At 46.6% G+C, this 12,229-nt stretch overlaps 1 protein-coding gene across 2 annotated transcripts in view; it reads right to left on the minus strand.

The window, feature by feature from the left end:
* Positions 1 to 12,229, minus strand: part of LOC149334832 (histone-lysine N-methyltransferase SUV39H2-like) — a 63,926-nt gene that overhangs the window by 39,939 nt on the left and 11,758 nt on the right. For both annotated transcript variants that reach the window (XM_089551451.1, XM_089551452.1), the window contains one exon: positions 6,151 to 6,298. In XM_089551451.1, coding sequence (XP_089407577.1) covers positions 6,151 to 6,298 — 148 coding nt within the window. The remainder of the gene's footprint in view (positions 1 to 6,150; positions 6,299 to 12,229) is intronic.

Consider the following 12,229-nt stretch of genomic DNA (forward strand, 5'->3'; position numbering starts at 1 on the left):
GGACATAGCAAATAAAACAAAAATTTCCGGAATGGCTTAGTGGGAAAACCGATATCTTTGTTTCCCGCACGTTTTCCACCACAGCGAAGTATATTTCATCACAACTAGCAGACCCTTAACACTGATGTGAGCTCAATTCTAACAGAAGTGCTCATCAGCACAAGGCTTTTTCTGCACATTAGCTGGGCTTGACTAATTTGCGGGTACGGTACAAGGCTCTGCAGGCATCTGCCCCACAAGGATATGCACAAGCTTCGTTGCTGGGTGAAGCAAAACATCCAGAGCACACAATGCTCAGCGAACATATCCCAACTGGTGCTTAAAGACTAATTCTGCTCTGGATCAGACCACAGGATGGCCACATTTGAATGCTGTACCCTAAAGCAGAACTTAATTAACCAGTAACTGCGCTGTCACATTCTGCAGTACAGGCTCCTGCCTCTAATGATGTTTTGTGCCAGTTTTTACTGTGATAGCGGGATAGCCCTCGTTCGGAGAAAATGCTACCGTGTGAAGCCTTCACCCACCACAAGCCACCGACCACAAGCAGTGAAATGAAAGAGTGGAGGCGAAATCAAATTTGAAGATTCAATGGGAAGGTAACCAACACAAAAGCGAAAACAAAAAGCAACATGCAAAGCCAATATTGGTAATGCAGATTTGTTGTGTGTAGAGCTTTATGGCACATAGGCAATTTATTTATTTATTTATTTATTTCAGGTTCCTTCATGGCCCTTGACAGGGCATTAGAGGAGGGAGTGAACGGTTACAAATTCGTACAGAATGATATACGTACACAACGGGTCATTTAAAACAATGGCTAACACGTGTATATTTACATTTAGCAGCATCATTACACAAGATTTCTAAAGCCATCATACGCCAAACGCAAGGCTTAAAATGTTTACGAGAAAGGAAGGTGCTAAAACGTTTTTAGAGTACTGTAACTGGTTCAGAAACTTTGCTTCTGTCAAGAATAAAACAACACAGGAAATTTTCATCAGTTAATTTTTTCCTAGGAGTAAGCTTGGATGGAATAGGACGTGTTCAAACAACATAAAATTGCGGGAAATGCTTTTTCCTTAGTCCCTCATGTTTTGTACATGAAATTAAGATGTGGCTTGTTGTGACCACCTCTCCGCAGAGTTCACATGTAGGTTCACCTTTTTTTGCGAGAATGAAACAGCGTGTTAAAAGACTGTGTCCGATACGAAGGCAACAAAAGTTACGTCAATGAGAAGCTCTTGATGACTACATTAAATCACTTCCATTCTTCGATAATCGGCTTCACTAGGTGTATAGTTTACTGTTTATTTCATTATCCCATGAAGTCTGCCATTTTGCTTTGTTTTCCGGTTCAGATTTCAGGACATCATTATGTGGAATACTTTCTTGTTGTATTTTTGCATTTCAGGCTGCTGCAACAATGCATCAGCTTTATCATTGCCGCTGATTCCCACGTGGCTAGGAACCCAGCAAAAATTAATTATTTGTCCTTGTGCTTCTGCTTTTATTACATTATATATTATGTCTCATATGATGGATTGAATTGAGTTTCTGGTGTGCAGTGTAGTGATTACGCTCATTAAGTCAGTGAAGATAATGTTATTTGAAATGTTTTCCTTTATTATTTTTTCTAGAAGCTGCAGCCACAACCATGGCGTGAGGCAGCCTGGCTACTTTTTCCCATTTCCCTTGTATTGCCACACTCCCAACGTAGTGGCGTTTAAGAGCCATCTGTGTGAAAATCCAGCTAATTTTCGCATTTTTCATTTACTGCGGGAAAACTCGTCGAATATATTCCTGCGTGGTTTGCTTTTTTGTGAATGTCATCATCATCATCAGCCTGCCCACTGCAGGGGAAAAGCCTCTCCCATGTCTCTCCAATTAACCCTGTCCTTTGCCAGCTGCAGCCACCATATCCTTGCAAACTTCTCACCCTGTGCTGTGTGCTGTTTGCTGCACTTAGGTGCATTGAGGTGCACGCACACCATGGACTGCAGCAGTCGCTCGAAAAGCTTTTTTTTTTTAGCTCCGCAATATAAAATGCATTTTCTGTGTTTCTTATTCGAAGGCTTCACAGCATAGTACGCGAGCTTAATGATCCCTGGGGAAGCGGACCTGTTCGTGGCGACCGTCCTCCGACTGTAGGGGAAACCGAAACCAATGGGCCCCTGCTGTATTATTTACACTTATAAGCATGTCATTTGCATATTATGGGTGTGGTCTCTCTTGATCAGCCAAGACTTCCCATATGTGAAGGCCAGCACGCACCGTGGAAGCCTTTGTTGATGTGCGCCCTAAAGAGAGTGGCATTGCCGTTCCATCACTGACTACCGAGTTCTTGCCCATTATTCGCCGCCTGATAATTAAACTCAAATTATTAAACTCAAGATGAAACTAGAGTAAAGCTTGCGGCACGAAAGGACCCGAGAAAAGTGCTGAATGAGACGGCTTCCCTGCTGTCTGCATGTTTATTTTGGCAATTTTGGAGAGCGAATTCAAAAGTTTTTTTAGTGCATGCAAAAAGCTGTCAAGCGTAGTTTTAGCTACACTGTGCTCAAAGCAATGCAAATGCTCTCTGAACATATTTCTAGATAAAGAGATTTAAAATCAGGTACTGGTGACATTGGAAAAAGCACCGGTCCCACGAAAAGTGTTTCCCGGGCAGGATCGCACACACCAATCCGGCAGACTCGCCCTACTCCATTTCATACATGGCAGGTAACGTTGCCAAAGCTAGTGTGCCTGTTCACACAGACTAAGCCCGAGCCCAAAAAGTAGTTTGCCATACAACCTCCGTGAACACAAGCACATTTCGTTGTGACAAACCTCAAATTCTCCTGAACTGGAACCCCCTGAAATTCGTTTCACCTTTTGCCACATTTTCATCTTGCAAACCGTCGAGACTTCGAGAAGCAAGAATTACAGTGCACAGTTGGCAGGGTGAATCACTCCTGATCAATCTGACACACAGTGCAAATCATAGCCAGAGGGCCCACACACTGAGCGCCTCAGAGCTTCGACCGTCTTTTTAAATGCTACTGCGTCCTTAACAGCTGCGCTCAAGTTCTGCACTACCAAGTGTCCGTCCAGTGAATTTTGTGGCAAAAGCAACACTAACTACTGAAGCCCAGCTCGGCTCGTCGCGTATGCTCGTGGCGGTGCGGCCACCAAACGACCTTGAGTCACTGTTGCCTAGCAACCGCTTCAGCTGCACTCCAACAGATGATGCCGCTGCCACCTGTCGCCTACACACCCAGAGGGCACCACGCTCGCACAGGCACTAGGTTTCACAGCTCATGACGGCGTCGTGCCGGCCAGGGAGCTGGTACGAGCTAAACCAAACACTTAACCACAAGCTAACGTCACAAGTGTATTGGCAAAAACGGCACATACGATCTAGTGCCGTTGCCTAGCAACCCAAGTTACTACCCGAGCTTACACGAGTTACTCGGGTAAGCTCGGGTAGTAACTCGAGTAAGCTCGGGTAAGTTCGGACGAGCGTCGTGCCATCTGCCCGAGAGGTTGCTCGGGAAGAGCAACATGGGTCGCACAATCCCGACGGGTGGCTGGGATAGAAACAGCCACCTGCCAGAGCAGTGGCGCATCGCTGGACCGGTGCACCACTGCGCTGATAGTGGTATACGAGGACTCGCAGCCATCTATGAATCTTAAGTATGAATTACCAGTTCAGCACACATGGGCATTAACCCACTAAAGATATCGTGCCACACCCCTAAGGCGGAGTTTAAGTGCCCCCTCCAATTGAAGAATGAACACCTGCTTTCGCAGGTCTACTCGGTTTAACTACGTTAAGCCCCTATCAATTTTTTGACTCAGTTATCTTTGCTCACAGTGGAGAACTGGAAAGGCCAAGCATGCAACGCAATAAGCAAGCATGGCCCTCTGATGAAAGCTTCCAGGAGGTCCAAGCATCAGTGTACTGGCGCAAGCTCTTTGAGTGTCATCACATGCAGTAAAATCCTAATAACCGAAATTTCCCAAGGCCATGAAAAATATTTGTACCCCCCAAGTTCATATCCTCTAAATGCAGGCATGCTCCGGCATAAGAGATTTCTGGTTTGGTTTATAGGGGTTTAACATCCCAAAGCCACTCAGGCTATGAGGGATATCGTAAAGAAGGGCTCCGGAAATTCTGACCGCCTGGGGTTCTTTAAAGGGACAGTGAGGAGAGCTCTATTAATATTTTTTTTACAGCAAAATCCGATAGTTCGACATTTCATGGCTTTGTTGCCACTTGGCCAGCAGCGAAAAATGCATTTATTTCTAAGAAATTTGGATTGGAAGTTGAAAAAGTTTTTCCCGCCGCTGATTCAAACTTGGGACTGCACGCTGAAGGCATCTATCGGCTATTGCAGCCATCGCTACCGTCGCTTCATTTACGTTTGCACCGGCGTTTTGCCAGCGTTACGATGGATCCCGTTCTCGAAGTCATCAACGAAGTTCTCGCAAATAGACACCTTTAGCATATCGTATACCTTGTTACCATTAGCGGAGTACCAAGAGACCGCCTACCACCAGTGAGAAGGCGCCGATAGGTCCCAATGCTGCAGGCGCGCGTGTAGCTGCTGGGTACGTGGCGCCATCTGGCGACGTCAAGGAGATTTGCACGTGCATTGGCTGCGCGCGGGCTCCCGGAACTCAGGTACCGGTAACGGGAACACAGTACACGGTATGCTGAAGGTGTCTAATAACTTCGGCCTGCACTTCAGCGACCTCAGCCCCACAGAGCGTCAAATAGTTGGAAGTTGACTGGCTCAACCGGGAACGTTTCGTCGGGCAAGCGTACGAAGACTCAAGGTGCTCTTTACACTGCAAACTGCCTTGTACGATCACCGAAAACCGTGCCATCATAGTTTTTCATCGACCGTGGCGATCATCTGACCAACCTTAACAGGCTCCCTCAAAAGTTAACTAGCATTTGGAGCAGCACTTGGATTTCCTCTGCTGTTCTGCGCTTGTAAATCAAGGCGCATCAAAAACAAAACCACGCGGGCATGCAGAGCGCACAGACGCGAAGCGCCATGATATACCAAAACTCATCTGGCCGCCTGTGGCGCCACTGTGTATTGATTTTCTTCGCTTACAACATTCAGGTTGTCTTTTGTCGGTCTTCCTTGTGTGATAAAAGCGCACCATTGGTTTCAAAACAAAGCTTACTTCAGTATTCAACCGCGTAGCCTTCGTTTGTCAGCCTCAGTGATTCGGGGCTTCTCGTGTCCCAGTGTTGCTAGACCCATTGGTTCTAGCAACACTGTCTTGTCCTATGACGTCACCACGCTTGTACTTGCAAGTTTGGCCTGTGGCGGTGATACCTGTATTTTGGTTCTTGCTCTCTTCTACATTACAAGAGCTTTGTTGTCAGTATAAGTGGCGTTTTTGTAATCAGGAGGAGGTAATTTATCGATACAAGCCAACTTCAATTTCTCCTCAGCGTCCCTTTAAAGGGTAACTGACGTCACACAGTACAAAGGCCTCTAGCATTTCTCCTCCATCAGAGATTCCTGGAAGCTGTGTCCCTAAACACTCTCAATGCCTGCAGAGGTGAGCCCACTAGTCCACATGCGAATGCCGGTGTTGTAGTCCTGCCTCATCCAACCATGTATTTCAACCGTGCCGCTAATATGCCATGGCCTCCCTACTGCGTTACTGCTGTCGGCTTCCACATACGTATAATCTACAGTGGAGCGCTTGCAATATTTGTCCACTACAGACAAAGCATTTCAGCCAGGGAACTTCACCATACAAAAATATGTACCAGCTGTGATGATATTTGTACTGCATGATGAGGGATCATGAGCAGCAAACACAAAGCTTGTTGAGACTGTGAAGGGAAGGATGCACGAGGAAGTAACCGGCACAATGAACCGAGTGTGGAAAGCTCAAATCAGCACCCGTCTATTTCTGTACTATAGGAAAATAGCGCAAGAAACAAGAACAGAAAGAAAGGAAACAACAGGACGAGTGCTAATTCACAACCTTTCTTTCCGTCCCCGTTTTTTGCGCTATTTTCCTTAAGCATGTATCACCAACTCCCTCGTTTCGCCATTGTATTTTCGCACCTTCGCAGGTAAGTGACCTTGTCGTTATGGTGCCCATGGAAAGCAAGCAAGCAAAAAAACGCACCTCTTTCCTCATGTCGGCAATCTTCTGCTTTCTGATAAAGCCATTGTCCGGCATACTGAAGCCACACAGCCTGCTCAGCACGGCCACATCCGGATCGTCGGCCCTGCAGGCAAGACGAAGTGCCCTCTGGACGAGGCTGCCTCTGTAGCTGCGCCAGCAAAAAGTGAGAACCAATCCATCAGTCCTCTCCACACCAAACCAGGCAGCGTTGAAGAACAGCAAACAGGGCTCTGGGTGCACAATCATCACACAATAAACCACAATTTCCCATTGGTTTGCTGAAGGCCTCCAGATGCTGCCTGCACAGTTTCATTTCTCACAGCAGTTGCGGCATACAATTTTACCGTATAAACACGTGTAAGGGCCGCACTTTTTTTTTCCAGATTCGGGGGCAAATTTTCGGGGTGTGGCCCATACACGCGATGTACGGAAAAATTTTTTTTGCAAAGCAAAAACACGCCACTCAGGGAATGAGCGGAATTTATTCTATGTTCAATCGCCACTCGCGGAGTATTTAGACTCTGAGCTGGTGCTGTGCTCTGGTGCACGCTCATCCCAAAGAAGCCGCGCAGCATGTCCGCCGTCAACGCGTAGCCGTTGTTCCGCATTTCCATCACATAGCAGAGCAGCTCTTTTTCCAGTTCGAGGAACTGCACAGCTCGCCTCGGAAAGCGCACCCTTTTGATTGCACGATCATCGGACGCACTTCTCGACCACGTCGAATTCCCTGTCCGCCACACGCTTGCCGTGTTTGAGAGCTAACTCCCAGCCCTGTAGCTGATAAGGTGCTTGCCCATCGGGCTAAAACTGCATTACTCGGTGGCAGCACACGAAAGCCACAACTACGGTGAACGCGCTAACACACCGTAAAAGACTGGTCGCGGGGGAAAAAAAACTGACGATGATGATGATGGCTGCCGCCTCGGGCGCCATCCATGGACGGTTTTTGGAAGCTCTTGTGCGCGTGCTTGGCCTCCGCGATAGAGCGCATCGTTGTTCGCAGCCGGAGCCGATCGCGGAGGCCACGGCGCATGCATCTAGAAGGCTATTCCCGCCCGGGTCATGGAAAGTTCGGGTGCGGCCCTTACACGTATTTATTTTTTTTTAAACATTTCCTTTGGGAAAACGGGGTGCGGCCCATACACGGGTGCGGCCCTAACACGCGTTTATACGGTATAACAAAAACTTCTTTATTTGTCTTAACAGTTGCCATTTGCAGCACGCAATATGCTGCACCGTTAACTCTTTCGCTACTAGGCCAGGGGCCATCAGTCACAAATGACCGACGTTTTGAACCTGCCGCCAAAAATTCCATACTGCATTCCTGGACAAGCTGCGCCATCTAGTTTACTTCCATAACACCATCTATTTGGTTTCAGTTTTGTTTTTTTTCCTTTTCTAACACGGGGAAGCAACGTGAAAAATGCAACTTTGACTAGACTTAGTCTGCCAGTTACTGAGCATGCCATCCATTTCACCTCAAAGACGAAAGGCTGCGCTAAGCACTTTTGTCAGTTCTTATGCCGTCCTTTTTTTTATTTTTTTTTAGCGAGTTAGACAACCGTTTGGAATGGTCAGATTTCAGTTTCGATTGAGAGACTTAGTCCCGGAGGCCCAGGACATCAGTGCGTGCTCACAAGTGCATCGTTTTACCGTTCACGCTGTATTTTATGTAGTAGTAAGGGAGTAATTACTCATTGACGTCCACCCGAGCGCAGCCATACGGCTACAAAGGAAGGCTATACAGCTTTCTCAGAAACTTCGCAGTTAAAGAAAAATTCGTCCTGGTCCGGGGATCAGTGCGCTTATGTAGTGCGCTTCTTATGTAGTGTAATCATAGTGTAATCTTAGTGTAATCTTATGTAGTGCGCTTCATTTGTAAACAATGAGATTGGTTTTATTTGGCGCTTTAGGGTCTCTGCAACCTATTGCCAAGATATTTTACCAAATACACCAGCAGAATTTTTATTATGATGATATCAAGGAAGGCCACGCCCCTTTTCAACCCACTGAACCCATTTGTTACCCACAGAAAAAAAAAATGACGAAAAGGAGGAACTCCAAGCTCCGCTATAAAAAAAGAACAGAACTTGGAACAAGTGTAATGTGCAGCACATCCCACATCTACCTCTTCTTCAGGTCCTCTCGCGAATGCTTTCTCTAGTGGCACAGCAGTTATTCCCTAACTTGAAAGGACACAGAAAGCGCAGTGTACTACGTACGCAGCTGAAAATTGCAAGAATGGTAGCCAAGATGTGCAACGTATTGTATATTTAAATTTTTTGTAATTAACTTCTGGCCGAGTGCACTGGTTTATCTTTGTATTGCTTGTATGTTTTTTTTTTTTGTTACCAGCATATTTAACCAACAAGTTTAACCAACAGGAGGACACAGGGGCGCCCCTGTGTCCTCCTGAAAAGTTATGAACCAACACGGCCAAATACAAGTACTTCCGAGTATACTATCGCTCTTTGCACCCTTCCCACGTCATATCTTCCACCACATTTCCAGCCTTCTCACCGTCTCCCTGTGACTCACCCCCCCTTTTTTTTTTTTTCTCCTAATCCCCTATTATCAGTTCTCGGAAACCACGACATTCCTGTTACCCCCTCCGCCCCACCTTTTTGGCTTTCTCTGAACTCGAGCCATTCCCCCCCACCCCCCTGCCTTGTCCTTCCTTGGAAATGCCCCTCCTTCCAGTGCCAGCCTATGTTGTTTGCCTTCTTCTCATTTCCCTGTACCACGCTGACTAATCCTCTTATCTGAGTTTTTCAGGTCCTACAGCGCCTCCCCCCGTCGCAGCCCCTTCAAAGCCTTTGTTCATTACACACCCTCGGGATATATAAGTTTTTCCACTATTGCAGCTTAACGAATCAAGGTTCACCTCCCTCCCCTTCCTGACACGCATCCCCTCTCACACCACTTTCCTTCCCCACCCCCGGGGCCTTCCTCCTCGGAGCGAAGGCCCTATTTAATCCCTGCCAATGATGAACGCTTTGCCCAGACGAAGACAAGTCCCCTTGTCGAAACGTTGGCTCAAGCAACCTGAGGTTTTCCCCTCCCTTGTTCATTTTTGTGATCGCAAAGGACGATCAACCACACCCTCTCTCTACCATGGACTCTTGAGATGGTTCAAAACAACTCTGCACATTTTGTCCTCACTAAATATAACCGCACTGCAAGCATAACTACTACGAAGTCTAGTCTTTCACTTCTATTGTGGTCACTTTGTCGAAAAGTGTCTCATATCGCACTGTTTCACAAGTTGTACCGTCATCCTGTACTGCGCAGTCGCCTTATACCACAGCCATTTTATGCATCCCAACATACTGACCATCCTCATACAGTCGGTTTCGATTCTTGTAACAACAAATACATTTCTCAGTCATTCTTGCTGCCTATTTCGCGTGACACGAATGCTCCGCGCAGCTATAGCTAGCACTGTATACTCAGGGTGTTATTTAAATTTGTCTCTCTGCTGTATTTTTCTAATCATATTCTTGTGTTTTTGCCACTCTCCCTTTGTAATGCCTCTGGCCCTGAGGAGTATGATAAATAAACCAACAAATTGGTTCAGACTGGTTCAAATGGGTTCAGGACAAAAATAAAAGTTTTTTTTTGAACGCAGATGGATTTTAATCAACCTTGTCATACAGTTTACTTTTCTGTGCAACAATGGCAAATAAAATTAAAAATTCTGAATTTCTGTAGTGCGAAGTGTCTTCTCTCTACCCACTTTAATTTACTCTCTGCGGCAAAAGTATAGGAATTTATGGCAAGAGCAGCAACATCAAATGAACTCAAAATTAACATAAATCAGCTATGCAATGCTAGGATTCATATGATATATATGAAATATATGATATATGATTTATATGCCATTGTGCAAGTAATTGGTCTCCCCTCATGTGAGTCGGGAATATCAGATAAAAAGTAGGAATGCGCGAATGGGACAGGACAGGAGAAAGAGGAACGAAAACGACAACACATGTACGTACTCTGTGCAGGGAATTTCTCCTGCACTGAGTACTTACATGGGCGTCATCAGGACCGCCATATGTGTCCTTCACGTTACCGCACACTATTGAGAGAGGAAGCTGCTCTGTATCGGCAGCTATACAGCTATATACAGGCAGACCCTTTCCGTCGACCCAAACCCAACTTGCCAGTCCCCCCCCCCCCCCCCCCCCCTCTGCAGCCCCCAACCCAACAAGAGCCTAGTGGGAACACTGGCTCTCCCTAATAACCAAGAGATCACATTAAACATATTTTCTTTAAATCGCCTGTTCGACATCGCCTTCGTACTCTGCGTCATATATCTCGAGCACCTGTAGCTCAGTATCTTAAAAAACGCAGCTAATTGCGGCTTCTCTATAGTACAGTGTAAAATCAAGATTTTGGCTAATGCTGATGACGTCACCCTCTTTTGTTCTCATAAAAAGGGCATGATATAAAAAAAAGCATGCTGGGATGTGTTGGCAGCACTTCGTGTCTGCACGGACACAGATTTGCAACATCTTCATTGCGACGTTGCGATGCAACACTGCTGCAAGAGCTGCACTGTGCGAAGAAGATACACGCGCTACATAGAATTTTTGCGGCTTTTCTGGGCGCTATCAAAGGGAGCCTATACGTCGACAGAATTTTTTTGCTTCCTGAAAGGTGCAGTGAAGAGGAATCTGAACTTGTCTTTTTGCCGCGGGAACTCAATCTACACATTCCGAGCATTCCTAGAAACTTCAATTTATTGCCCTGTGTGGCCGATTTCCGTAATTAAATCGGATTAATGTCCGGCTCCCGCCTTTTCTTTTTTAATTCTCCCCCTATGGTGGGCAGAGTCGACCAACGTGTGGAGTGCCTTTCAGTCAGCTCCGTGGAGGCTTGCCGCTCTGCCATCGGCGGAGTAATACGTAGTAATCCGTAGTAGCAAATAGTCCGCGCATTTTTATTTCTGCGGGCTTATTTTGCGGCTATATTATCTGCGAATGAAACTATTTATTCACAGAAACCTAAAAAACAAAATAAAGCGAAAGCAAAGCCTCCACGGAGCTGGCTGAAAGGCACTCCGCGCATTGGTCGACTACTCCCACTGTACGGGGAGAATTAAAAAAAAAAAAAGGCGGGAGCCGGACGTTAATACGATTTAATTAGGGAAATCGGCCACACAGGGCAATAAGTCGAAGTTTCTAAGGATGCTCGGAACATGTAGATCGAGTTCCCACGGCAAAAAGACGAGTTCAGATTCCTCTTCACTGCACCTTTAATGGAGTCCTCGTGCACTTTCTGTCCACCAAATTGTTCCAGGGTTTTTTATTTTTCAAAACCATTAACCACCCCTTTCTGGCAGCTGTGCTTCATAGGCGAATGTGCACTCATTTGTCTTTTCTGGGCACAGCCGTGGGAAAATTCTGTGCCGATACATTTGGTCTCCTCACTCTACACTTTTCCTTAGAATACCTGTACGACCTCTTCAGAGGCAGAAGACTGAGGTTCGGGTAGTCATTACTACCTCTACCCACATAACCTTACTGAAAAACAGCGTGAAAGACGACGGACTGACGTCTACCCAATGAGCCCAACTTGTCGCCATCCTGCACCGTTTTACAGCTTCGTTTGACTACCAGCAAACTTCATTGGGCCGCGCAACCACCATTACCCACTGTATTGACACTGGCACCCATGCCCCTTTGCACCAACGTCCGTACCACGTGTCAGCTGCTGAGTGCCGCATCACTGACGAACAAGTGACCAACATGCTCAAGCGCCACATGATACAGCCGTCGCACAGCCCGTGGGCATCGCCCGTGGTCCTGGTCAAGAAAAAAGACGGTTCCATCCGGTCACCTACCGTAGTCTGAACAAGATTACATGCAAAGATGTTCACCCTCTCCCTCGTATAGATGATGCCCTCGATAGCCTGCAGGGCGCCGAGTTCTCTTCATTGGATTTGCACTCTGGTTACTGGCAGGTGCCAGTGGCAGAGGCCGTTCGCCCAAAAACTGCATTCGTCACACACGTTGAGCTCTATGACTTTAATGTCATATCCTTTGGCCTTTGCAATGCCCCCCCCCCCCCCCCC

This window comes from Amblyomma mixtum, chromosome 7 (genome assembly GCF_055824585.1).
Source record: "Amblyomma mixtum isolate Tamu chromosome 7, ASM5582458v1, whole genome shotgun sequence".
Lineage (NCBI taxonomy): Eukaryota > Metazoa > Arthropoda > Arachnida > Ixodida > Ixodidae > Amblyomma > Amblyomma mixtum.